Raw genomic sequence first — 24400 nt, forward strand, 5'->3', positions numbered from 1 at the left:
AATCTGAAGAAAGCTTATGGTCCCTCTCCCCATAAGAACTCCAGTGTACATGCCCCCTAATTTTACACAGAATTTCAGAGAATTCAGAGCCGCTTACAACCCCCTGCTCTGGGTTAAGAGTGAAAACCTAGCCACAGCCATCTGGTGAGGTACTTATCAAGGCCTCACATCTGTCATCCTCAACCAAGTTAGTCCTGCCCCATGAGCACCTGTTTTGCTGATTAGACATATACTGAGCCCCAACTCTTCTGTCAGGCTTGCTCAGATACAGTACCTAACAAATTGTACAACACGTGTGTAATAAGCTGTAACAACTACCCAGAGATTCTGAGAATCTTATCTTGCTAATGTTTATGGATAGCTTTGTTTGTTGATGTTAGAAACTCATTACCAGAGTCCTTCAAAGATCTGATATTAAGAGAAGCGCCCTCTCTAGAGGGCTCTTAGAGCCCAAATAAGCAATGAATTTCCACCTACCCTGCTCCATGATGGGCTGTTTTCATGTTTTGAGAGTAAAAAAAGAAAATATAACTTTGATAGAAGCCCTTTTAAAACTGGTTTTAACAATTTGTATAAAAATATCCCAAATTAGGGGTGTGTGAGACACAGGGAAATGTTTGGAGCAGAACCTTTTTATCCACAAGGAATGGTGATGAATGGAATCAAAAAAAGAGCTTGGAATACCCATGTTGGAAGATTAAAAATGGAAATTCATTTTCCTCTCAGAAATGGGCCTTGCATTGTGTCACTGGGGACAATGGAAATAGAAGCCAGAAGTCATAGTTTATTTTGAGAATGTTGTAGAACATTTGTTGTCCCCTGTTAGATGCCTGTGTTACGCAGCCCTGGGGACATCCTAGAACTACACTTGTGCTCTGACCTCTACCGTAGTATACCGCCCGCTCTCAGGGAACACGGTCTTTCCTAGCTGTTGCCATATATATATATGTTCTTATTCCAATCTGATCCCCACTCATCCCCAAAATAATCAGCATGAACAGAATGAAGCAGATGGCACAAGCCTTCTTTGGCATAGTGGCAGATCTGTATCACTCACGCAGTATTTTTAGAATCAAGGGGATTGAAAATTATGTCCTGAGATGTTTTGGGGGAAGACTTACTATCTTTCCAGGGTGACAGGTGTTGCGATATTACCGTATTTAAGACTCAAATGCCATCTGTGTGTCAAGTCACAGAATAGACTGATTATCATCAGGACCATCCCTTTGTCAGTTCTGTTAGGATTGTTGGTGGTTTGCCAGATAATAGAAAGTTAATCACGAGTCTGTTTTAAGGATGTGGCCAGAAAGCGCATCAGGTTTCAACCAAAGATTGGAATCAGCGGCAGCCAGCCAGTACTGGTCAAGTTCATGGTGATGGGGGACGTTGTATTATCCACATGGTTTATTTTTTTAAAAATAGCTGAGCTTTGATCCTTGGCCACCATGAATTTATAGTCTGTTGAGAAAGAATATTTTTATAGGAGATTGTGATAATATCATGAACATAGTGTAAATATTTATATTTGAAGGTCCACATTAATGAAATACCCGGTTATGGTGAATGAAACGTTAAAACCATTTCTGAAGTTGAATTCGTCATTCAGAAAGACTTAAGAAATTAAAGAATGTTAATTATAATTAATTCAGTTCAACATTTGAGGGCCAGTTTTGCACTTAGTGTTGGGGTAGGTGTATTTAACACACAGACCTAAAAAACATCAACTCTTGGGAAGAAACGCTCGTGAAATGAGTTAAATATATTAAAAAAAAATGTTTAAGTGATATTTGTTTGAAAGTTCCACGTGGAACAAAGTGAGGAAACGTGTGTTACATTTAAATAAAATCTGCCGTGTCTGAAAATCCCTCATTATATACCCACTGTCTTCAAAGACCCAAGGGAAATGTAGGTAATGATGTCCATGACTGTTGGACTTTGGAATCTAGGGCAGTGGCTGGAAAGTCGATCTGGGAAAATTTTATTTAGTGCTAAAAGTCAGGCACTTTTTGTTAAGTCTAAATGGAATAAATCTTACCTTTCCTTTGTATTCTTGGTGTATTGGTAAGCAGTCAGTCAAAGCTGGTATCTGTTGAGGAGCAAAGAATGCCGATTTTGACTTGCAAGGTCATAGGTCTTTCTGCGGGTGTGAGCATGTGTGTTATCCAGACTCCTGGTTCCTTCCATGTGAATAGTGGATGGTGCTTTACGCAGAGGGAGAGAACGTGTGTTTCACTATTGTGGCTGTAGCTGAGTGACCAGTACCCTGTGCCACTTGTGCAGCTGATGGCTTCTACTCTTAATCCCAGTGTTTGATAAACAGCTTATACTTGTGTGGTATGTTTTTAGATTACTGCATATTTCAGATCCCTGCTGTTCCAGCTGGTTGTCCCCAACAGCCCGTTATGTGCATCAGGTGGTATCACAAATAAGGAAACAGACTCAAGATGTAGCTAACAAGTGGGCAAGTTAGAATTTGAACTAGGGAGTCTTTCCACTGTATTCATAGAACAAGTGACTGGGTGTACACGAATCGCTCCCACACTTCAGGGAAACACCTGAGGGTGAATCAGCACAGTTGTGTCCGAAGGAAAGCAGAACCTTTGCTTTATCTCTCTTGAGTGTGAAACTGAGCTTTGCCGTCTCGTACAACAGCCGCTGGCCACATGGGCCTATTTACATTTAAACACAAATTTCAGTTTCTCAGCATCACATTTTGAGTGGTCAGTAGTCGTCATATGTGAGACACTTCCGTTATCACAGAAAGTTCTCCTGGACATACCGGTCATCACTTGGAAAGCATGAGTGTGGAGAATGAATTTAGTGAGCGAAGTTGGAACAAGTGCACATGGAAGGGATTGGTGGGGGGGGAGAGAGAGAGAGAAAATCCCCCCACCAGACCAGCTCTCCTCCTGAGGGACTGGCACTATTTTGAGTTCAGCCGTCATGAGAACAAGGAAAAGATGAATTTCAAACTTCATATTTTGTTTACATTTTAATCTGTTTTGATAGCCTTGGAACACAGAGATTTCAAATGAATGAGTATATTTAATGGCAATGATAAATTCTATGCCTTTTATAGCTGGGCCAGTATTGCAGCCAGACTGCGGCTGGATGAGAAGTGGGACACATCATGGGACCTGGCAGCAAAAACTCGGCCACACAGGATGGCATTCCTGGAAGGAATCCTTTGGTCTGTGGCCATGCTTGTTGGGGATGCCTCAGCGTGGGGCCACAGGCATGAACTGCAATACTGTAAGGGAGCAAGGAGTTGGGGGAGAGGGCTTCAAGTCACACTCGGTTGACAGAGAACAAGGCACGCGCGTGCTGCCATCAGAAGGGAGGTTCAGTGCCAAGATGCTGGCTGAGCGGCCCATGTGCCCAGCTTTGGGTCAGCACTGAAGCTTCAGGTTAAAGTGTGCGCGTCCCCGCTGAGGGCCCGAGCGCGCGGGTGGGGAGGGCTCTCTGCCTGGTGCTGACCCCTGGCGAGCTCTGAGCAGACACCATGAACACCACAGACGTCTGAGCTAGGTGGTGGCAACACAAGTCCGCTCTCGGTTTTGTCAGCGAGAAAAGGAGTATCTGATTCTCTGTGTACGTGTGCTATGAGCTGGTAGGTTTAAAGATGCTTAGACTGTTATAATAAATTTTATCTAGCTAGACTCGAGCTTTCCTTACCTGAAAGTAACTGTGAAAAGGTAAGCAAAAATTAACTTCTCACAACAAAGAGCAGCTCTAAAGACTGGGCAGTAAATGAATGCATGCAGGAAATGGGCCCTTGAGGACCTGCTGTGATTGGTCACTTTACCGTGGGTGCTCTGCTTACGCGGCATAGCTCGGGAAAGACTGGCCTGCATACATGCTACTCCAGTGTGCTTAATATAGACATATAGTACTTTTTTTTTTTAAGTATTGACAATTGAAAGGTTAGCAGCCACTTGCCTAAGAATTATTCTTTCTAGAAAAGCACAGGATTCTGGGTAGGCAGGGTTTTTTCTGCATTGTTCATGACTACTAGAGACACTTAAGGCTCCTCGAATGATGGCCCATTTGGTAGAAGAGGAAGGGCATGGGTTTCGGTAACTTTGCTTAGGTTGGAAGGTTGGTTTGAGACAGGTTGAGGCAGCTGGCCACCTTCTAGAAGCGGCCTTACTAACAAAGGAGTTGGGCCTCCAGAGTGGGGCTGGGGAATGAGGAAATGCCCCCAGAAACAGAAGGGGAAGAGATGAGCATAACAAACAGTTTACAGGAGGATGCTACCTACATGTCTAACTGCAGCCTGAGCCATCATTTTTGTTTCCGGGAGAATATTCTGTCTCCCCTCCAAAGGCACCACATCAGTGAACTAAACTGGCTTTATTCACATTTTGTTTACATCATGGAGTTGAGATCTTCAGCATGGTAACCTTACAAGCAAATTAACTTGGACGTATACAAATGATTTCATCTCCTCCCCTGGAAGTTTAAACAGGTGCGATAAACACCGCAGGTTATGCTAACCGTGGGTGCAGAGGAATAGCCCAGGGTTTGAATAAGCAGAGATGACTTTTATTTCTGTACCAATAAAACACTCTAACACACTGGGGAGGTCTTTTGTTTTTTCTTTCCTCTAAATTGGTTGGCTGAGCCTCACGCTGACCTGACGTCATGATCTGAAGTAGGTAATACCTTCGTCTATGGAAGTAGCTGTCTCTCTGGAAAGGAAAGTGCGCTTCAGCTGCCACCGGAACGCTGCGTGCTTGCCTCCTCGCCGCTTGGGAGGACTGATGTGCAGAAGGGCCTCCGGAAGCACATGAGGGAGGAGAGAGACTCGTGTGCTGCACTGGGGCCGTGGAGAGAAACGTGGGGATTCTGGGTAGTTGGTGCTGAGCTGGGAGGAGAGGAGGAGCACTCTCGTCGAAATGCTAACGCAGGAAAACTGTTGTTGTTCTCTCCACAGACGGCCCGGCGGTCCAGCGCGTGCCCCGGCTCTAGTGATGCTCCCGGAACCGCATCGTGCCTCCGACGTTCTCCCAGCCTGAGGCTGCGTCTATAAACTGGGATGTGGGAGAGCAGGAAGCAAAGCTCATGGTAACTGAGAGGCCCATGTCTGGGTAGAACCGGGAGCACGACGCTGCCTCTCCCCTGGTCTGGAGTTCAGGCTGCCGTGGCTCTGCTCATGTGCTCAGCACCATCCTTCCATTTGTGCTTAAATGGCACAGCCTTTGGTCAGCGCATCTGAAAAGGAAGGTGTGAGAAGTAAAGCCCATGGCCACGTATCCCTGCCAATTATGTGGCAAGACGTTCCTCACCCTGGAGAAGTTCACTATCCACAATTATTCCCACTCCAGGGAGCGACCTTACAAGTGCTTGCAGCCAGACTGTGGCAAAGCCTTCATTTCCAGATATAAATTAATGAGGTGAGAGGCTCTAGAAAAGGTATGTACTTTGACACATACCTTGAAGTGGCTTTGCTGGCCCTCTGACCAGATACCGCAAGGGATGCAGAATGTGGGTGCACGTTAGCCTTGCACACTCCAGTGTTGAATGTGGCTTTCTGTGACCGTTTTGCATGTAGTGTCAGTTCACGCGTTCAGCAAGTGTCTCCTGCGGTCCTACAACATGCCAGGCATAAAAACACCAAGATGAAAAGACCCGTGCTGGGGAGACAGTCATGCAGACACCACTAAAATGCAGTGCGGGTGCTCTGACGGCGCCGCGCAGGCGGAGGAAGCCGTGCTCTGCGCTCGCTGAGGAGCTGCCCCTGCAGGGCTTCTCAGAAAGGCACAGCCTCACCCTGGACGGGGAGGCGGGCAGAGAGGAGGTTCCGGGGAAGCCCGAAGCCTTGGCCCTCAGGCGCACAAGTCTAGAGGATAGTGTCGGAGGAGGCTCAGAGTGGAGGCAGAAAGGGAAGCAGCTCATAACCGGCCTTAGCCTCTGTCCCAAAGGGTCTGTTTATTGTAACGGGTCTGAGCCGTGGAAAGGGTGGCTTTGGTCGAGATGTGAGAAAGAGGACTCTGGTGGTAGTTCGGAGATGAGACAAGTGGCCAGTGGACTGAGGGGAAGTGTGAGGTAATAGGCATGAAAGACGGAGCATGTGTCCAGGTCCTGTCCATAAGGATGGAGCGGGGGAACGTCTCCAAAGTACCAGTCCTTAGAGCAGTTTCTCAACTTGGGAGGAGTCTGTCCAGCCTGCCACGTGGGATTCTATTGGGTATACAGCTGTTGCGTGTGTGCATTTAATCAGATTTTCAAAGGCATCCATGATATACCAAAGGATGAAAAGCATTACTTAAAAAAAACTAAATTTAATCGGAATTATTTCTTGAATGCCTGTTAGGTATTCACTTCCACAAGGGAAATGAATCTACAGCTGAAGCTTCTCCCTCCAAAGGATTTTCACATCCTAGAAAAGAAAGATAACACACACACACACACACACACACACACACACACGATTACTGAGTTGTGCAGGAGTCTTGAGAAGCATTGAGAATGAAGGCCGTGGTGCTGTGGACGCCGTCTGCACGCAGAGCCTGCGCTGTTGTGTGCGCTGCTTCTGACACCTGCTTAGGGGAATTTGTCATTTGCCTTTCATCTCCGTGAAATGAACGTTAGAGCTTCAACTTTCAGACTCCTCACCTATAACTGCACAGGGGAGAGTCAAAATTTGGCAAGAGATTTCCATCTGAGTGGCGTTAACACAGACCTCGTTATTCTTAAGTCTCAGAGGACCCTTGGTGAGAGGCACCTGAAAGTTTTAAAAAGATCTACATTATGCTCCTCGCCCCTCAGAATACCACGGTCATAACGCAATAGACTCTGGTTTTTAAAATAAGCCTATAAATGCTTAGGTGTTTAAAAATTCAGATGGGTTCTGTACACAGACCAATCTTTAGTTGCCATTAATCTGTAAGTACTGAGTGCCTACTGTGTGCATCAACTTCGTTGTAAAGCCCTCCTGTTTTGCAACAAGCTTCTTATGTGCGCACAGTGACTGTTCTTACCCAAACACCGAGAGCAGCAGTTGCTCCAGTTAATCCACCTGTGGATAAAGACTGAAACACATATGGGGGATAAATATTTGGAAAGACCGTGAAGCTGACAGATTATTGGAAGACAGGAATTAGGTGGGAGTGCCATGGTTAACCGCACTGAAGAAGATGCCTTGAGCAATTATTTAGGAGGTGGTCGTTCCGAGCAAGGGGAACAGCTTGCTCAGTGAAGGGTGCAAAGTGAGGCCCAAACGGGAAGCAGCAGGCTTTATGCCAGAACTGCCTGCCCTGAACGGCCCCCCGCACCTCGCGCCTCTGGCTTGAAGCAGAGTAACGAGTGGCAAGATGGGGGGGGGACACTTTAGGTTTTGTGGTTTTAGTTTGTACAGTGGGTAGCATGCCATCCATTCCCGCAGCTTCAACATAAGCTCCGTTTTAGAAGCTGAGGTCGGAGAAAAGATCCTTAGAAAGGAGAACGTGGGTGCCGGTACAGCAGGTGGGGGAAGCGGGTGGAGAAGGCAAAAGGCTCGCAGAAAAGCGGATTCTGCGAGGCCGGCCCGAATTCCCGGATGGAAGTCTCACTGTAAGCAGTTACACGTGGCGCTGCCCGTAGCGCAGCCTGAAGCTGGTGGTTTCATGGGCTGGAGGGAAACCAGCTGTTGAAGTAATTTCAGCTATAAGATGGTCGTGTTCCAGACTGGGACTGTTGCATGAGTGAGTAAGGGATCAATTAAAAGGGGAAGGGCTGGATGCCAGGCGAAGGAGAGAGTCAAAAGAATCAGAGGAATGGCAGCTGGTAAAACGTGAAAAGTGGTGTTATTGCTCAAGTAGAGTTTCGCTGACCTGTACCTTTCTCACAGGTAGTCAGGAGTAGGATAGTCCAGAGTCGTTAACTTGGCATTGACCTACCCCTGGGTGATAAATGAAATCTAATCAAAGTCCTCCACAAAGAAGAAGAGGCAAGAATAGAAAAGCCAGGGCAGAGCTCAGGGAGTCCTGTTCTCTAGTACTGGACCACATTGAGGACTGTTTAAATGTCAGGTTTGCAAACCGTTCCCCCTCATATCTATTCCTGATGATGGATCTGTGGGTACCTTGTGTAAGAATGGGGTATGAGCCTTGTATAACTGGGCTTCAAAAACCCTTTTCTGCAATGTGTTTCAGTACACGTGGAACTTGGGGACACAGCATTGTGTTACATGTCCCAGCTGCTCTCGCAGTGGGTCCTGTCCCTCCACAACTGTAGCATTCTACATATCCCTGTGTATGCTGAGCCCTGCTGTCCTGGAGGGGAGAGGTGGAACTTCCTTTTCTTTCTATCCCCTGCACATAGTTGGCTAATATTGTTTTTCTGAAGGGAGAGAGGGAGAAGAAATAAAGTTTTGCTTTAAGAAAATGACAATTAGACCCAAGTTATGTTTTTGAACTGGCTTTCCAACAGCAGCTACTGTAGACCCCTTACCAATTCTAGGAAAGGATCAGGAGTGGACAATGTAGGTTAGAAGGTTGGGTGAAGGTATGATGAATATACTTTTGACTTCAACATATGGTCTTTAAAGAAATTCTTTTTTTACAGAATGAGTTGTTAGAAATTCTTTTGTACCCAAAGCCACAAGTTCAATTGCATCTCAGAGGCGTGCAACCCGTCTCCAGTTCTTCAAGATCCCACTGAGACACCCTCAGCCTGCTTCGTGAAGGTCACTGGTAATTTCATTGGCAAAATTCAAAAGGGCTTTTTCTAGAAAGACTAAGCTGCTACAACAGTTCAGCGTTTTCCTTTGAGGGGCGCGCCTGGGTGGCTCAGTCGGTTGAGCATCCGACTCTTGATTTCAGCTCAGCTCATGCTCTCACGGTTTGTGAGTTCAAGCCTGCGTGGAGCCTGCTTGGGATTCTCTCTCTCTCTCTCTCTCTCTCTCTCTCCCCCTCCCCCCGCTCATACTCTAACTCTCTCTCTCAAAATAAATAAATGTTAAGCTGTAGTTGATCTGAAACTTCAAAATACCTGTATTGTATTTGTAAAGCACAAATCCGCTTTGGAAAACCATCACAATTCCATTTGTTGTAGTTCCGCTGAGCTCCTAAAATCTAAACTGTTGGTTTTTAATTTTTTATTATTATTTTTTAAAGCATAATTTATTGTCAAGTTGGCTAACATTCAGTGTATACATCATGGGACTCTACCCCTAAACTCAGTAGGTTTAAAAAAAAAAACAAAAAAAAACTTGAGGAAATCTTAAGTTTGTCATCCTTAACACTTTAAAAAGGTTCATCGTAATAACTGAGTGTTATCCTATGAAACGCCAGGTCCTGTGTGTTAGTTTTATTTCCAGAACAGCATCCTTAATTGCAGCTTGTGGCTTGAAGTACAACCTAGGCTGCTTCACGAATTTTGTTGTTAGAGCCTCTGGAGACAGGGGCTGCACACCTCTGAGATGACAGCTCATAGAAAAGTATTCAGCTGAGGAGCCGAGACTTGAGCATGAGGCTCAGGCTCACAGCACAGGCGGTGGGGTGGCATTCCGGGTTTGGGGTCCAACTGAACACTCTTGGAGATCAAGGATAGACACTTAGTGTTATTTCTCTGGCCTGAACTTTCTACCTCGTCAATGAAAACCAAGCAGGAACTGTACATAGGAAAAACCACCTAAAATCTGGGAAGAGGGTGTGGGGGGCGGGCATGGGGTTTTGGGTGGAAGGTAAATTGGGTCACTTTTGAAAACTCAGTAATTTCCAGAGGGTATAGAACATCCATTTAACCCTTTCCTGAAAATGACATATTTTTAAATATTTATATATGTTTAGAAATCTCTGCATACATGAGGAAAATCGGTTCTCAAAGAGTGGTTTTTTTTTTTTTTACAGGTATAAAACTATTGTACCTTTAGTGGTGCCTATTTTTTTTATTATACATTGGTAGAATCTGGGAAATATAGATTTTTTATGAAAATAATCTTGCACCTCACCTAGATAAAAGCATTACTTAAATATTGTTCCTACAATACATTTGGCTGTTAAAATTTCAGAAGGGACTCATTTCTTCCCCCTTCTGTTCCTAGGCACATGGCTACCCATTCACCCCAGAAATCTCACCAGTGCGCTCACTGTGAGAAGACGTTCAACCGGAAAGACCACCTGAAAAACCACCTCCAAACGCATGACCCCAACAAAATGGCCTTCGGGTGTGAGGAGTGTGGGAAGAAGTACAACACCATGCTGGGCTACAAGAGGCACCTGGCCCTCCACGCGGCCAGCAGCGGCGACCTCACGTGCGGCGTGTGCGCCCTGGAGCTGGGGAGCACCGAGGTGCTGCTGGACCACCTCAAGGCCCACGCGGAAGAGAAGCCGCCCGGCGGCACCAAGGAGAAGAAGCACCAGTGCGACCACTGCGAGAGATGCTTCTACACCCGGAAGGACGTGCGGCGCCATCTGGTGGTCCACACAGGCTGCAAGGACTTCCTGTGCCAGTTTTGCGCCCAGAGATTCGGGCGCAAGGACCACCTCACGCGACACACCAAGAAGACACACTCACAGGAGCTGATGAAAGAGAGTCTGCAGTCCGGAGACCTTCTGAGCACCTTCCACTCCATCTCCCCCCAGTTTCAGCTGAAGGCCGCCCCGCTCTCTCCCTTCCCCCTGGGAGCCCCCGCGCAGAACGGGCTCGCCGGCGGCCTGGCGGCTGAGGTGCNCCCTGCAGAATCACAAGTACAACACCAGTTCTACCTCATACTCCCCACTGGCAAGCCTGCCCCTCAAAGCAGATACTAAAGGATTCTGCAACATCGGTTTGCTTGAGGACTTGCCTCTGCAAGAGCCTCAGTCACCTCACAAGCTCAGCCCGGGCTTCGATCTGGCCAAGGCGGGCCCTGGCAAAGTCAGCCTGCCCAAGGAGCTCCCTGCAGACGCTGTGAACCTAACGATACCTGCCTCTTTGGACATCTCCCCCCTGCTGGGCTTCTGGCAGCTGCCCCCGCCTGCTACCCAAAATGCCTTTGGGAATAGCGCACTCACCCTGGGGCCTGGGGAGTCTCTGCCCCATAGGTTAAGCTGCCTGGGGCAGCAGCAACAAGATCCCTCACTAGCCATGAGCACTATGAGCCTGGGCCAGCTCCCCCTGCCCCCCATCCCCCACGTTTTCCCAGCTGGCACCGGCTCCGCTATCCTGCCTCATTTCCATCATGCGTTCAGATGACTGGTTTTTAAGGCGTACTTTTCTTATTCTGGAGGGTGTTTTACGGAGCATTTTAAACATCAGTTATGATACGAGGAAAGATTTGGAAAGCGGGACTTGGAAATACGGCGAATTCAGTGATGACTGGCTTGACATAAAGAGAGTTCTCGAACTGCATGTATTGTGCCAATTGTCCTGAGTGTTCATGCTTTGTACCAAATTTAATAAGCAAGTATTCTTTAATGGAACTGCAACTATTGTCATAACCGACATCCAAACGAGGGCTGCTATATATAGGTGTTTGTCAAATTGAATTTAATCGTAAGCCATGATCATAATAATGTTAACTAATTTTATGTGGCACTGCCTAGTAAGGGAACTATGGGAAGGTTTGGATTTCTCCAACATGGGAGAATTTTTAAAATACAAGAATAACCTTTATATTGCATATTATAACTAGGCTGTGTATTTCTTTTCAGGGATTTTTCTACCTTCAGGGTTGGATGTAGTTTAGTTACTATTGCCATAGCCAACCTGTAGTTTTACAGAAACAATGTCTTGTGGAATAATAGACGTCTCCATTTTAAAAAAAGCATTTTAAATGTAGTTTGAATATTTTCCACAAGATGCTACAATGTGAGTTATCACTTCATTTATCTTAAAAGACTAAACTGGTTGTCAGTTATATCTGACAGAAAAAAAAAATCACTGTGTAACCAGGTTAAGTGGTAAAATAATCCAGGCGTCAGTCAAAAAAAAGCATTTTGCTGACTTTAATATTGATTATATTTTTAACAGGAGTTTAAAAAAATATTACTGGAATTTTAAAATATATATATATATATATTAAACAAGAATTTTCTTTGCTCTGGCTTAAAATACTACTCTGCTTAAGTATTATTTTTAATCACCAATAAATGCATTTAAATTCATCATTTAAGTCAATATTAGTTTTATTCAAAAGGATAGCATTTGCAATGTAACTATAATCTATGTCTTGAATTTGGTATCTAATGAGTTTAAGAATATAAAACCTAACCTTTTTTTAAAGCTCATTTGTCTTTCGTGTTTAGAGGCTTTCTATATGAAGATATATCTTACATATAATAAACTCTACAAATCCTGCATACTTGACTGGTTTTTACTACAAACTACACCCGCAGCACCGTCCAGATTGGGACAGAAAACATTTCCAGCTCCCGAGCCGGCTCCCTCATGCCCCCTCCTGGCCACTACTTCCCCCACAGAAACTACTATTCTGACTTCTATTCAGCATCAATGAGAAACTACCTTTTTTGGAGTAAATTAGGATTTAAAGTGGAAGCTTATATGCTTCAGTTAAGTTCCTAGCACTATTTAATTCTAAAAATTACTGATAAAATAGTTTTAATTCTTCCATAATATTATGTACTTTCTGATGTAGATGTCAGAGTACTAGCTACCCTGGGCTACCATGTTCCAGTTTCACAGTGGTCCTTACCATTAATTTCCAGTACAGATTAGAAGCTTGCCTATTGCTTGTTAGGATTTCTTCAGAAAGTACTATGACCCCTTGAATCAGAAAAGCCTGTTTTGCTTAACCTCTCATTGGGATGGGGGTGGGTAGAGAAAAGGAAGCCGTGAGTACCCTTTGTCCATCAAAGAAGCCTTTTAGCCAGCACGAGAAACCCTGGCCCACAGCCCTTAACCGTGATGCTGATGAACATAAAGGGCACCAAGTGACCCAGGGCTCGACTGCAGTGTGGAGACCCGACATGGCGGATCCTTAAAGTACAGTTTAAGCTGCAGGTAGGAAATGAGAAAAAGGGATAAAGTTTCCCTCTTCAGTAGGAACCCAGTGGGCTGCCTACCTCCATTCCTATATCCCCTCTTACCTCTCTGAGAGAAGGCAATCTGCCAGAGCAGGGAGGGCAGACAGTACTGGTTCACCTGAGCAAAATCTCCCAAGATCCACTTACAGAAGCTTCCACAGATAACTTCACATGGCTTAGTAGTCTTCAGTCCATTGCAGCGCACATAACTGATTTACGTGAGCACAGAACATAGCATTTGGTCCCAAAACACAGATCATAAGAGTTCAGGTGTTGCATCTGCTGTATTACAAGTGGGAGTAGCTTGGAATTCTCCTATTTAAATTTAGACAGGAGGGGCACCTGGGTGGCTCAGTCGGTTAAGTGTCTGACCTCGGCTCAGGTCATGATCTCACGGCTCGTGGGTTCGAGCCCCGAGTTAGGTTCTACACTGACAGCTCGGAGCCTGGAGCCCGCTTTGGATTCTGTATCCTCTCTGCCCCTTCCCCTGCTCATGCTCTCTCTCTCTCAAAAATAAACATTTAAAAAGTAAAAAAATGTATATAAATTTAGGAAAAATGGCTTAATTCCTAATTTAAACTGAGTTCAAGAACAAAAACATAGGGGTGCCTGGGTGGTTGTGTCAGTTAAGCATCTGACTTTCATTTCAGCTCAGATCCTGATCTCACAGTTTGTGGGTTTGAGCCCTGCGTAGGGCTCCCTCCGTGCTGTCAGCATGGAGCCTGCTTGGGAAATTTCTCTCCCTCCCTCTCTGCCCTTCCTCTGCTCAAAATAAATGTTTTAATTAAAACTAAAAATTCTTGGGGCGCCTGGGTGGCTCAGTCAGTTGAGCGTCTGACTTCAGCTCAGGTCATGATCTCACGGTCCGTGGAGTTCGAGCCCTGCATCGGGCTCTGTGCTGACAGCTCAGAGCCTGGAGCCTGCTTCAGATTTTGTCTCTGTCTCAAAAAAATGAATAAAATGTTAAAAAAAATGTTTTAATAAAAAATTCATGAAAAAGCATGAGTGCCAAGAACTTTACAAAAAGAGTTTATTCACCCTGAGGACGGCAAGGAGAAGGAGTAGTTGAAACACCACGTCCCAGCAAAGCCACAGAAATTGGGGGCGGGGGTGGGGGTGGGGGTGGAGAATGAGCAGGTAGCTTCTGGCCTGGCCATTAGAAACAGCCTGAGGCCACTTAGGAGCATCCTTCACACAGGATGGGAAGGTTCTTGTGACTTGTTCCTCCACTGCGGTGTTTCCCCCCAAACTGTGTGAGCTGGTGTGGGACAGCTCGTGGTGTACAGATGGAAACTTGAAATAGGAGTATTTGCTAATTAAAGTGTATCAGGAGCAAATATCAAAAATGGGATTTCGAGACCCTCTTGAATGCTGAGAACAAACTGAGGGCTAAGGGGGCTTGGGGGGGAGAAGGGGGGTGATGGGCACGGAGGAGGGCACTCGTTGGGATGAGCACAGGGTGTTATATGGAAACCAAGTTGACAATAAACTATGAAAGAAAAAGATTTTTAATTTTAAAAGGGATTTCACATTATGTAGACCGAAGCTAAGTAAAAACCTATTTTCCTAGCAAATAAATGATTCTAGTAAGCAAAACTCCAAAGACTATTTCACTAAAAGGTTCTAACATCAAAGCAACATTTCTTTAAAACATCCAAAAAATAAGGGGCGCCTGGGTGGCTCAGTCAGTTAAGCATCCGACTTCAGCTCAGGTCATGATCTCACGGTTCGTGGGTTCGAGCCCCGCGTTGGACTCTATGCTGACAGTTAGCTCAGAGTCTGGAGCCTGCTTCAGATTCTGCATTTCCCTCTCTCTCTCTCTGACCTTCCCCTGCTCATGCTGTCTCTCTTAAAAAAAAAAAAAAGAAAAATCCAAAAAAAATAAAAAATAAAAACCCACCAAACAAAACTTAAACCACTTTCATGCAGGTTGATATGTTGTTTAATGATATGGTTTTGAACATTTTAAAGGGGGTAAAGAAGAAGAAAATTTGAATCTGGTTTTTACTTGTACATGATGTCTCGAGAAGAATCGTGGGCTTATAAACAGCTGTCTGCCTTTTTTTCCCCTTAGGTGGCATTCCTGGGTGCACAGCCACGCCGGCTGATGAGTTAAAGGGAGACAGTCTGAAAACAAACAAACAGGCATTTACTTTAGAACGTCATTGTTTCCACATTAAGAATGTTAAATAATACAGGCCTCATTACATTCTTAAAAAAAAATTTACAATTAAAAAAAAAAAGGGTCTCCAGAGCAGTCCTATTCAGTGTCAATCTCAGGTGACTGTCCTTTTTGGGACAAATGTGTTCGGAAGAAGGGACAGGGCTGTAGCCTTCCAGGTCAAAATGAGGGCTCGTTCCCCTTTCCTGTAGTTTACCAGTCAGAAGCTGAATATCATCTTCAAACTATATGTTTAACAAAAGAGTATATTTCAAGAGCATATATTTTATTAATCTAAGGGAGGGTTTGCCCAAATTTCTCTTTGGTTTGCCTACTATGGATTCATTCTCTTAAAGACTCACTAACTGTACCTTACACATTAAATGATTAGCAACACCTGGATTAGAGGTTAATTTTTTTTGTTTTTCTTACCTGGCCTCTAGGAGTTAATCTTTTTTAGAAGGTTTAGTAAATCCTTGTCTGAGTTTTGCTCCAGAAGCAGGGTCCACTGCTAATCCTTTGCAGACATAAACAGATTTGTTATTATGTAAAAGCAAACATTAGCAAGAAAAAAAAGGAATGATTATGAAATCCTCACATTGGATTCAAAAGTCTCTCCTTCCTTTTTGTTTTGTTCTGTTTTGTAGCTATAGACAAATACTCAGTCTCTATCTTGGGCCAAATAATAAGGGAAACAGGGACAGTCTCAGGCACCTTCTCCACCTCTGCCCCGGGCCCTTCCCCTTCTCCAGGATGGGCCTCTGGACCAGCACCTCAGGCGGGCCATCACTTCTACAATCTGACTCTCCCCATCGCTGTCCTGGCTTTTGAAATGTTCCCTGAGTATATCATGTCTTCACAGTTCTTTGCCTGCTCTCATTCCAGAAAGGGTTTGATAAGCCTTATGGAAGCATGAGATGCCTTTCCTCCCAGGGCTTATTTTCATAGCGATGGACTCATTCCACAAACAGGATTCTTTCCCTTTGTGCCCAACAGCATTACTAGGTATGAGGGTGGAGGAGTTTATAGATACAAGCATGCCACACCACGGTCTGCTTTGTACCGCATGGCATGGGACAGGAGTCTCAGATAAATCTGGTTTCTTGTTTTTTGTTTTTTTGTAAAATGGAACAATCCCCTTCTGTCCTAGAGGCCTCCTTTCCACTCCGTGTTTTATGAAGGGGAAGTTACCAAACAACCCAAGGACATCCTGAATCAAACTAATCTCAAAAGACACAGGAGGAGAGTCTTCAGTGTTACTTTTACTGAAAGATCTACACGTTTTAGGTCTTCCAAAGATGTGGCAATGACCCCTTGATACTTGTTCCATCTGCTACATAATCAAATTAGGTAAGGAGGTGATGCTAGTGCAGGTAAGATGCTTACATTCATCAAATCCACGGGCTCCAAAAATAAAAGCAGAGCCCACTCCAACAAAGTTGTACAATACAGTTCACTGAACACATGACAGAACATGGCTCCAGTGCCCAGAACTGTACTGTCATAGTGACCCTGGTCTCTCTGTATGAAAGTCCTGTAGAAGCTTCGCTCCGCAGTACCTCCTCAGGAACGCAGTCCCTTTTATATCAAAACCCTTGAGCAAACAGCCACTGGTTGTATATCTGCAAACTAGACTATAAACTTACTTTCCAACTAAACATTAGAATCTTTGTGTGAACAAAAGATCTATATACCTTTTTCTAAAACAATTTCCATACGTAAGTATTACAGGTGATGATCACAATGTTATAAATGCCTCTCCCCTTAATGTTTTCACTTTTGACCCAGTTATCCCAAAGCAGGCAAAGACTCAGTCAGCTCTACCCCTTTTGATGAAATTACTTGAGCCAGTGGCTTAGCCTCTCTATACTCCCCTCGCCTGTACACAGGAATAGGACAATTACGTGTGCGCTGTGTTACTGTGAGGAGTAAATGAGTTGACATATGAAGTGCTTAGAAGACTGTCTGATGTCAATCTGGGCTATTCCCCATGAAGAAGGGAATTATTTAGCATAGCAAAAAATACCACAGCATATTAGCATAGCAATCTAGCTGCTCAATACCAGGAAAAGAGCTAAATAAGTAATCTTGTGATACAACGCTCAAAGACAAAACAAAACAATCTCTTTTTGCCATAGGGAAATCTTCAAAATGTGTTAGTGGAAAAAAAAAATCAAGATGAGCATGGGGCTATGATCCCAAACTTTGATAAAAAGGAAACAAAAGAGTGTACGTAGAGAAAAATGGAAAAAGGTATCGGTGTTAGCAGTGGTCATGTCAGGATACGGAATTATAAGTGACTTTTACTTCTCACTTTTTCTCCATTTTCCAATGTTTTCTACACTAAGCATTAATTTCTTACATGATACTTTTTAAAAAATGCTCCCTCCAAAGAAGTTTTAGCAGACAAACAAAATAGGTCTAAATGAGGAATCCCAGGCCGTCATGATTGCCTAACTCACACAGCCGCCGGTGACGGAGGATGCAACACCAGCGCCTGCGTTTATCACATCCAGCCTGGGCGCCTCATGGAGCATTTATGGCCCTCCTTGCTCTAGGGCCAGCCTTCCGTTCTAACTTGATTTTCTGTTCACACCCCACTCGTTGCTATGCTTTGGGCCATTTGTTTCCAAAGTATGTCCTCTGTGTTTTCCTTTTCTTATCTTTGCTCATTCCATCTTCAACTTTTCTCCACTGGTCAACATCTAGCTCATCCTGAAAGCTCATCCCGAATGCCTCCACCCCCACGAAGCTTCCTCTCTCTGACTGACCCCTCCTACACGGAGCCTTTGGGGCAAGGTCAGATCTTTCCTGTCTTCCCCCAGGACTTTCATTTCGAATTGTTAAATATGTGACATAATTTCTAACTGCCTCTTCTCCTAGACTTTTAAGAATCTATGGGCATAAGAAATAACCATGGATAATAATTATGTGTTCAGTGAATGAATCCTGTGAACACCCACGGTGGCTGCTGTATCAGCTTCATACATCACATGCTTTCTTGAATCAGAGATCTTCCCGCACATGCTTATCTTCTCATAAGACTCTAGAAGGGATGAGGGTTGTGACTTATGCACTTGTATCTCCCCTGACTGTGAATTTAGAACAAAACGCTGTGCCTGGAAGGTACATGAGAGTTTAAGAATGAAAGCCAGAGTTTTAGGGAGTTAACTACCGGCTAGATGAAAGACAATAATAGGATTTATGTGGAAGGTGAGTGACACCAAGTGGCCTAAACTACTGATTATCAATCTAGAAATCGCAAAGTCAAGCAACCACAATTTTTTAAAGATTCTCATATTACAAACAGATTGAGACTGAGCAGAACAGAAACAATGGATAGTAAGATGCAAATCTGATCATATAAGAGCCTGTTTATATTAGTGAAAGGCAGTGTTTTTCTCCAAGCCTTAAACATTTTTTAAGAATTCACCTCCCCTCAATATACTTCTTATATGTTCAGTATGCTTTCCTCCCAGGATGACTCCAAATGAAATGTAACTAATTTAAAGGCAAACCAAACTGGAGACTTTTATTTAAATGTAAGCAAGTGACACTACAGGAAAAGGCAAGAAATTAAAAATTTTTAGTGCTTATTTTGAGAGGAAGTGCCCATGCACATGGGTAGGGAGAAAGCAGGGAGAATCCCAAGCAGTGTACAACCATCAGCACAGAGCCCATCATGGGGCTCGATCTCACGAACTGTGAGATCACGACCTGAGCTGAAATGAAGAGTCAGATGCTTAACTAACCCAGGCGTCCCAAGATGGGGGAGGGGAAAATGGGTGATGGGCATGGAGGAGGGCACTTGTTGGGATAAGCACTGGGTGTTATATGGAAACCAACTTGACAGTAAACTATATTAAAAAAATAAATAAAATATTTAATGGTTAAAAAAAAAGCATCTTGAACCTGAACTAAAACAAAAACTACCTCTTAAATCTAATTAACATGACAATTCGAATTCACATGCCAATAATTTAAGTGGGAAATTACAGAATCAAGACACCTACTTTTCTCCCATATAATTCATTCAAAAAAGTATTTATCAAACACCTCATATGTGCCGTGAACAATTCCAATAGGTAGGGATACAGCAGTACAATTAAAAATAGACAAAGAAGACAGCTCTCAGGCTTCTTGAAACTTAAATTCCTTTTTGGTGGTGGGAGAAAAATATAGATTGAATATTAGATGGTGATAAATGCTATTTTAAAAAATTGCAAAGGGAGAGAGCACCTAGCTCAGTAGGTTAAGTCTCGGATTCTTGGTTTTGGCTCCGATCATGATCTCACAGTTTGTGAGTTTGAGCCCCATGTTGGGCTCTGTGCTGGCAGCACAGAGCCTGCTTGAGATTCTCTCTCTCTCTCTCTCTCTCTCTCTCTCTCTGCCCCTCCTCTGCTAGTGCATGCATGCTCTCTTTCTCTCTCAAAATAAATAAACACTAAAAAATAAAAAATAAAAATACTACAAAGAGAATTATGGAGGGTTTGATAAAGTTTAAACATAGACATTGAGGGGCCTCACTCTGAAGACGACACTCAGCAAAGACCTGAAGTGAGTGAGCAGTGCAGGTCAGGGGGGACTGTTTTGGTTTTCAGCCAAAGGAGCAATCAGTGTACAAAAGCCCTGGGCCAGGAGTGTGCAGGCCTGTTACAGTGTAGAGCACAGGGGCGTCTGGGGGACTCAGTTGGTTAAGCGTCTGACTTCGGCTGACGTCATGATCTCATGGTTTGTGATTACAAGCCCTGTGCTGGGCCATTTGCTGACAGCTCGGAGCCTGGAGCCTGCTTCAGGTTCTGTGTCTGCCTTTCTCTTTGCCCCTCCCCTGCTCGCATTTTCTCTCTCTCTCTCTCTCTCTCTCTCTCAAAATAAACATTAAAAAAAAAGAAAACATTTTAAAGAAGAACACAGAGGCAGCGGGGGATAGAACCCAGTGTGAGCCATGTTAAAAAATGTGCCTTTTCCCTCTTACACTGTTGGTGGGAATATAAACTGGCGCAGCCCCTCTGGAAAACAGTGTGGAGGTTCCTCAAAAAATTAACAATAGAACTCCCCTATGACCCAGCAATAGCACTGCTAGGAATTTACCCAAGGGATACAGGGGTGCTGATGCATAGGGGCACATGTACCCCGATGTTCAAAGCAGCACTTTCAACAATAGGCAAATCATGGAAAGAGCCTAAGTGTCCATCAACGGACGAATGGATCAAGAAGATGTGTTTATCTATACAATGGAATACTCCATGGCAATGAGAAAGAATGAAATCTGGCCATTTGTAACAACGTGGATGGAACTTGAGGTGTTATGCTAAGTGAAATAAGTCAGGCAGAGAAAGACAGATACTATATGTTTTCACTCATATGTAGAACAGGGGAAACTTAACAGAAGACCATGGGGGGAGGAGAGGGAGGGAGGCAAACCATGAGAGACTCCCAAATGCTGAGAACAAACTGAGGGTTGATGGGGGTGGGGGGAGAGGGGAAAATGGGTGATGGGCATGGAGGAGGGCACCTGTTGGGATGAGCACTGGGTGTTATATGGAAACCAACTTGACAATAAATTATATTAAAATAAATAAATTAAATAGATAAATAAATAGATGTTACTTAGCAACATCACAGTGGTCATAAACCACCATTAGCTAGTCAAGAGCAAACATAATACTATTTTGCTTAGACCTACTGGCTACTAATCTATTTTCTGATTGATTAGAATGGTGTCTTTATAACATTCTGCCTATTGTCAAGTGCTGGGACATGTCACATGCTGAGACACATCATGGGATGTGTCACATACTGTGAAACAAAATTTTTGAGGTCTAGTTTAGGAGCTTTTCACTTATTTTCATAGAAGCCTTGCTGCTACTTTGAAAAAATCACTTAGTCCAAGCCAAAAAACTATTCCTTTATTTTCAACACTATTTCAAACTGACACACTGCCTTCTCCCATTCCCAGTCTTTTTGCAAGTTTACTAGACCAAGGAATGAAGGCCCTAGATCCCACTGCTATAATCAGACCGGACTTGGCACATTGTCAGAATTCTCTAATCATGATGAATTTAGAAATATTCCCTCCTGGCAAGTAAGGTTTAACCTCAAACTTAAAAGAAGGCTTTTCACTGAAAGGGAAGCATTATAATATAATCTTTGAAAAAATAAGAAACTATAATATAAAGAACTTGTCTCTCTGAAGGACACCAATCTATGATTTAGAAAACTAGCTTACCGAAAGTTTTACCAAATAAACATATGTATAATTTGAATGTATTATTTTCTAAGTGAAAACTAAAACCCCATTGTTAAGTTTTCACAGATCAGGGAAAAAAACGAATGAATTGGGTTTACATGGCTGTAGGGAATCTTTTCTAAATGTCCCATTCCATTTTCAGCCCATGATAAACAACTCATGAGGAATTTCAAAACTACGAAAGCTTTCTGGTATGGTGACTTTATGGACTGTGAGACTGGCAGTTCCTAGTCTGATTCTGATAACACCTTCAAAATAAAACTCCTGATCAGAGGCGTCAATATGGCCGTGAGTGAATTCACATTGCCTTCATAGCACGATGTTGATCATCAGAAGAATGCCACATTTATCAAGGCAGCTCAGTGCAGAGGGGCAGCCCAGGAGATATCTCACCTGGGTCTGCTGTTTGCCAGTTGTGTGCTTTGAACAAATAACTTCTCCTTCTGAGCCTTTCTCCCCTTCCACAGATTAAAACATTTGGGAGATTATCAGGAAAATAAAATGAAATGGTTCTAGCACACAGGGAAGTGCTTTAATGGTGGCTATGCCTTTCTGCTACTTGGAAGAAATTATTTAGTTCTAGCAAGGAAAATTTCCCTTTTTTTTCTTCTCCAGCTTTATTGAGATATAATTGATTAGAACATTGTGAGAGTTTAAGGTGCACAATAGGATGGTTCGATACACATATATCTTGCAAAATGACTACCACAAAAATTTTTGCACATCTACAACCTCACATAGTTCCCTTTGGGGGGAGTGTGTGTGTGTGTGTGTGTGTGTGTGTGTGTGTGTGTGTGTGGTGAGAATATTTAAGATCTATTCTCTTAGCAACTTTCAAGTGTATACTACAATATTGCTAACAAAAGTCTCCACGCTGTACATTAGATCCCTAGCACTTATAATTAGGAGTCTGCACCCTTTGACCATCTTTCCCCATCCCCACTCTTACCTATGACAACCACATTCTACTTCCTGTTTTTATGAGTTCAACTGTGTTTAGAGTCCATATATAAGTGTGATCACACGGTATTTAACTTTCTCTGTCTGAACTATCTATCTCACTTAGGATAATGGCCTCAATGTCCATCCATGTTGTCACAGAAGGCAGGACTTCTTTCTCTTCTATGGCTACATAATATTCCATTATGTATATATACAACGCCTTGAAGTCTTCATCAGCAAACACTTAAGTTGTTGCCATATCTTGGTTATTCATTTTCTTCTTTTATTTTCCACAGCATACCCGATACACTGTTATATCGCACTCTTAATCTCTTTTCAACTTTACAAGACCAGAGAATGATGGCTCTAAACCACCCTGCTATAATTGTATCTGACTGCGTATCAACAGAGTTATCAAATCCTGATAAATTAGGAAATTCTCTTTCTCGGTGAATAAGCTTTAACCTCAAACAAAACCACTTATCATTATATCCAAAAGCAACGCTGTATGCCATGGCGTTTGCCAACTGTCAACAAATCCCAAAGTCAACAGCGGTTCCCTTCTGGTCCCTCACGCGGTAGCTGAACTCACTCACTCCGACTCACCTGGCCTAGTTGGGAATACATTCGGGGATTCCAGGGCCCTGTTCTGCAGCAAGACTCCCACGGCACTGGTTACCGTTGGCTCTTTTTTGGGACTCATCTGAGCCCTAGCCTACAGGAAGAGCAAGAGAGACAGGGAACAACTCTGTACCTTAGGTAGCACCCAGGAGGTAAAGCTGTCGCCACTTAAGCAGTAGCAGATGGGGGTCAGCTCCCGGACATGCTCTGCCCGGCGGGGGAAGGGGATGCACGCACACCCTGTACCCTCGTTCGTCTGTCCTCTTGCTGGTTCTCAGAGCCACGTCTGGGTTTTGGCACTTTCATTCCATAATCAACCCCTAAGGGGAGTGGTGATATGTTAATCCTGTAAAATTCGTTGTATGGAGACATAAGAAATCACTTAATGTCAATGAGGACAGTTATGGAACATTTTAGTTTTTCATTTTACTTGAGGATGATTTTGTTTTTAAATACATGAACAGAGAAGAAAAACAGACATTGGCAGGCAGCAAATGTTTTAAACATGGAATTCCATCATCCCCGCACCACACCCCTCCCTGCTGAGCAGCGGTAGCTGAACAGTTACATTAATACAGAACAAGGGCCCAAAGGTCCTTCGGGGGCCTCTTACCTAGCTACTGGTCCCAACAACATTTCCATGGCAACCACTGTATAAAGATAACCTGTTACTCCAAGTGAGAGTTCTCACGTGGGCAAGGGTGGCTGGGAGGGAGATTACAGCAGGCAGCTCGTCCGCATCCAAACAAAGACAGCTATTTTCAGAGGCCCATATTGGTCTCTTTTGGTTAAGGCTATAACACATTTTTAAAGTTGATTATGTTTAAAATAGAAACACATTTCAGCCGCACTGTTAACAGCCCTTCAGAAGGAAAACGACCCCTCCCGTCTTGCTCCCCTCTGAATAAGCCTCACTATTCGCCTGGCCCCTGAGTGGCAAAGCCGGCGCAAGACAAGCAAGGACTGCTGTTCAGATACACTCTACGGGGAGTTTCCTCAGAAAGCAGCTAATTTTTCTTCTGTGCTCCCAGTCACCACTCAGTTCTGGAAAACAAGGAGAGGAACAGGGCCAAGTCACTGGTTACACTCAGGACGGCCAGCTGGCCTTCTTCAGGAATAAAGAGCACTTCCGTTTGCTGCTTCCCTGGACTCCCTCTGGCCCCACTAACGTGACTAACTTCATGAACTGGCTAGAACATTTCGAAGAAATGTAACGCGCCCTTCACTGCTTCAGAAGGTATAGGTAGAGTTTTACTTAGAAAACTTTTCCAGGGTGNCTGGTTACACTCAGGACGGCCAGCTGGCCTTCTTCAGGAATAAAGAGCACTTCCGTTTGCTGCTTCCCTGGACTCCCTCTGGCCCCACTAACGTGACTAACTTCATGAACTGGCTAGAACATTTCGAAGAAATGTAACGCGCCCTTCACTGCTTCAGAAGGTATAGGTAGAGTTTTACTTAGAAAACTTTTCCAGGGTG

The 24400-nt window shown here is 44.0% G+C and overlaps 2 protein-coding genes across 2 annotated transcripts in view; one reads left to right on the forward strand and one right to left on the reverse strand.

Annotated features, from left to right (window-relative positions):
* Window positions 1-5208: 5208 nt before the first annotated feature.
* PLAGL1 (PLAG1 like zinc finger 1) lies at window positions 5209-12264 on the forward strand. Its single transcript, XM_077776006.1, is given in 3 exon segments — window positions 5209-5396; window positions 10028-10654; window positions 10656-12264. Coding segments are annotated over 3 exon segments (1284 nt in total). The 5' UTR covers window positions 5209-5244; the 3' UTR covers window positions 11161-12264.
* A 2674-nt stretch (window positions 12265-14938) lies between these two features.
* ZC2HC1B (zinc finger C2HC-type containing 1B) overlaps window positions 14939-24400 on the reverse strand; it is a 53132-nt gene continuing 43670 nt past the window's right edge. Inside the window, exons 6-8 of the mRNA XM_077776018.1 lie at window positions 22910-23018; window positions 15544-15628; window positions 14939-15077 (exon numbers count right to left, since the gene is read on the reverse strand). Coding sequence (XP_077632144.1) covers window positions 15558-15628; window positions 22910-23018 — 180 coding nt within the window. The 3' untranslated portion in view covers window positions 14939-15077; window positions 15544-15557. The remainder of the gene's footprint in view (window positions 15078-15543; window positions 15629-22909; window positions 23019-24400) is intronic.

The sequence above is a fragment of the Crocuta crocuta genome, unplaced genomic scaffold (assembly GCF_008692635.1).
Source record: "Crocuta crocuta isolate KB4526 unplaced genomic scaffold, BGI_CrCroc_1.0 scaffold25, whole genome shotgun sequence".
Classification (NCBI taxonomy): domain Eukaryota; kingdom Metazoa; phylum Chordata; class Mammalia; order Carnivora; family Hyaenidae; genus Crocuta; species Crocuta crocuta.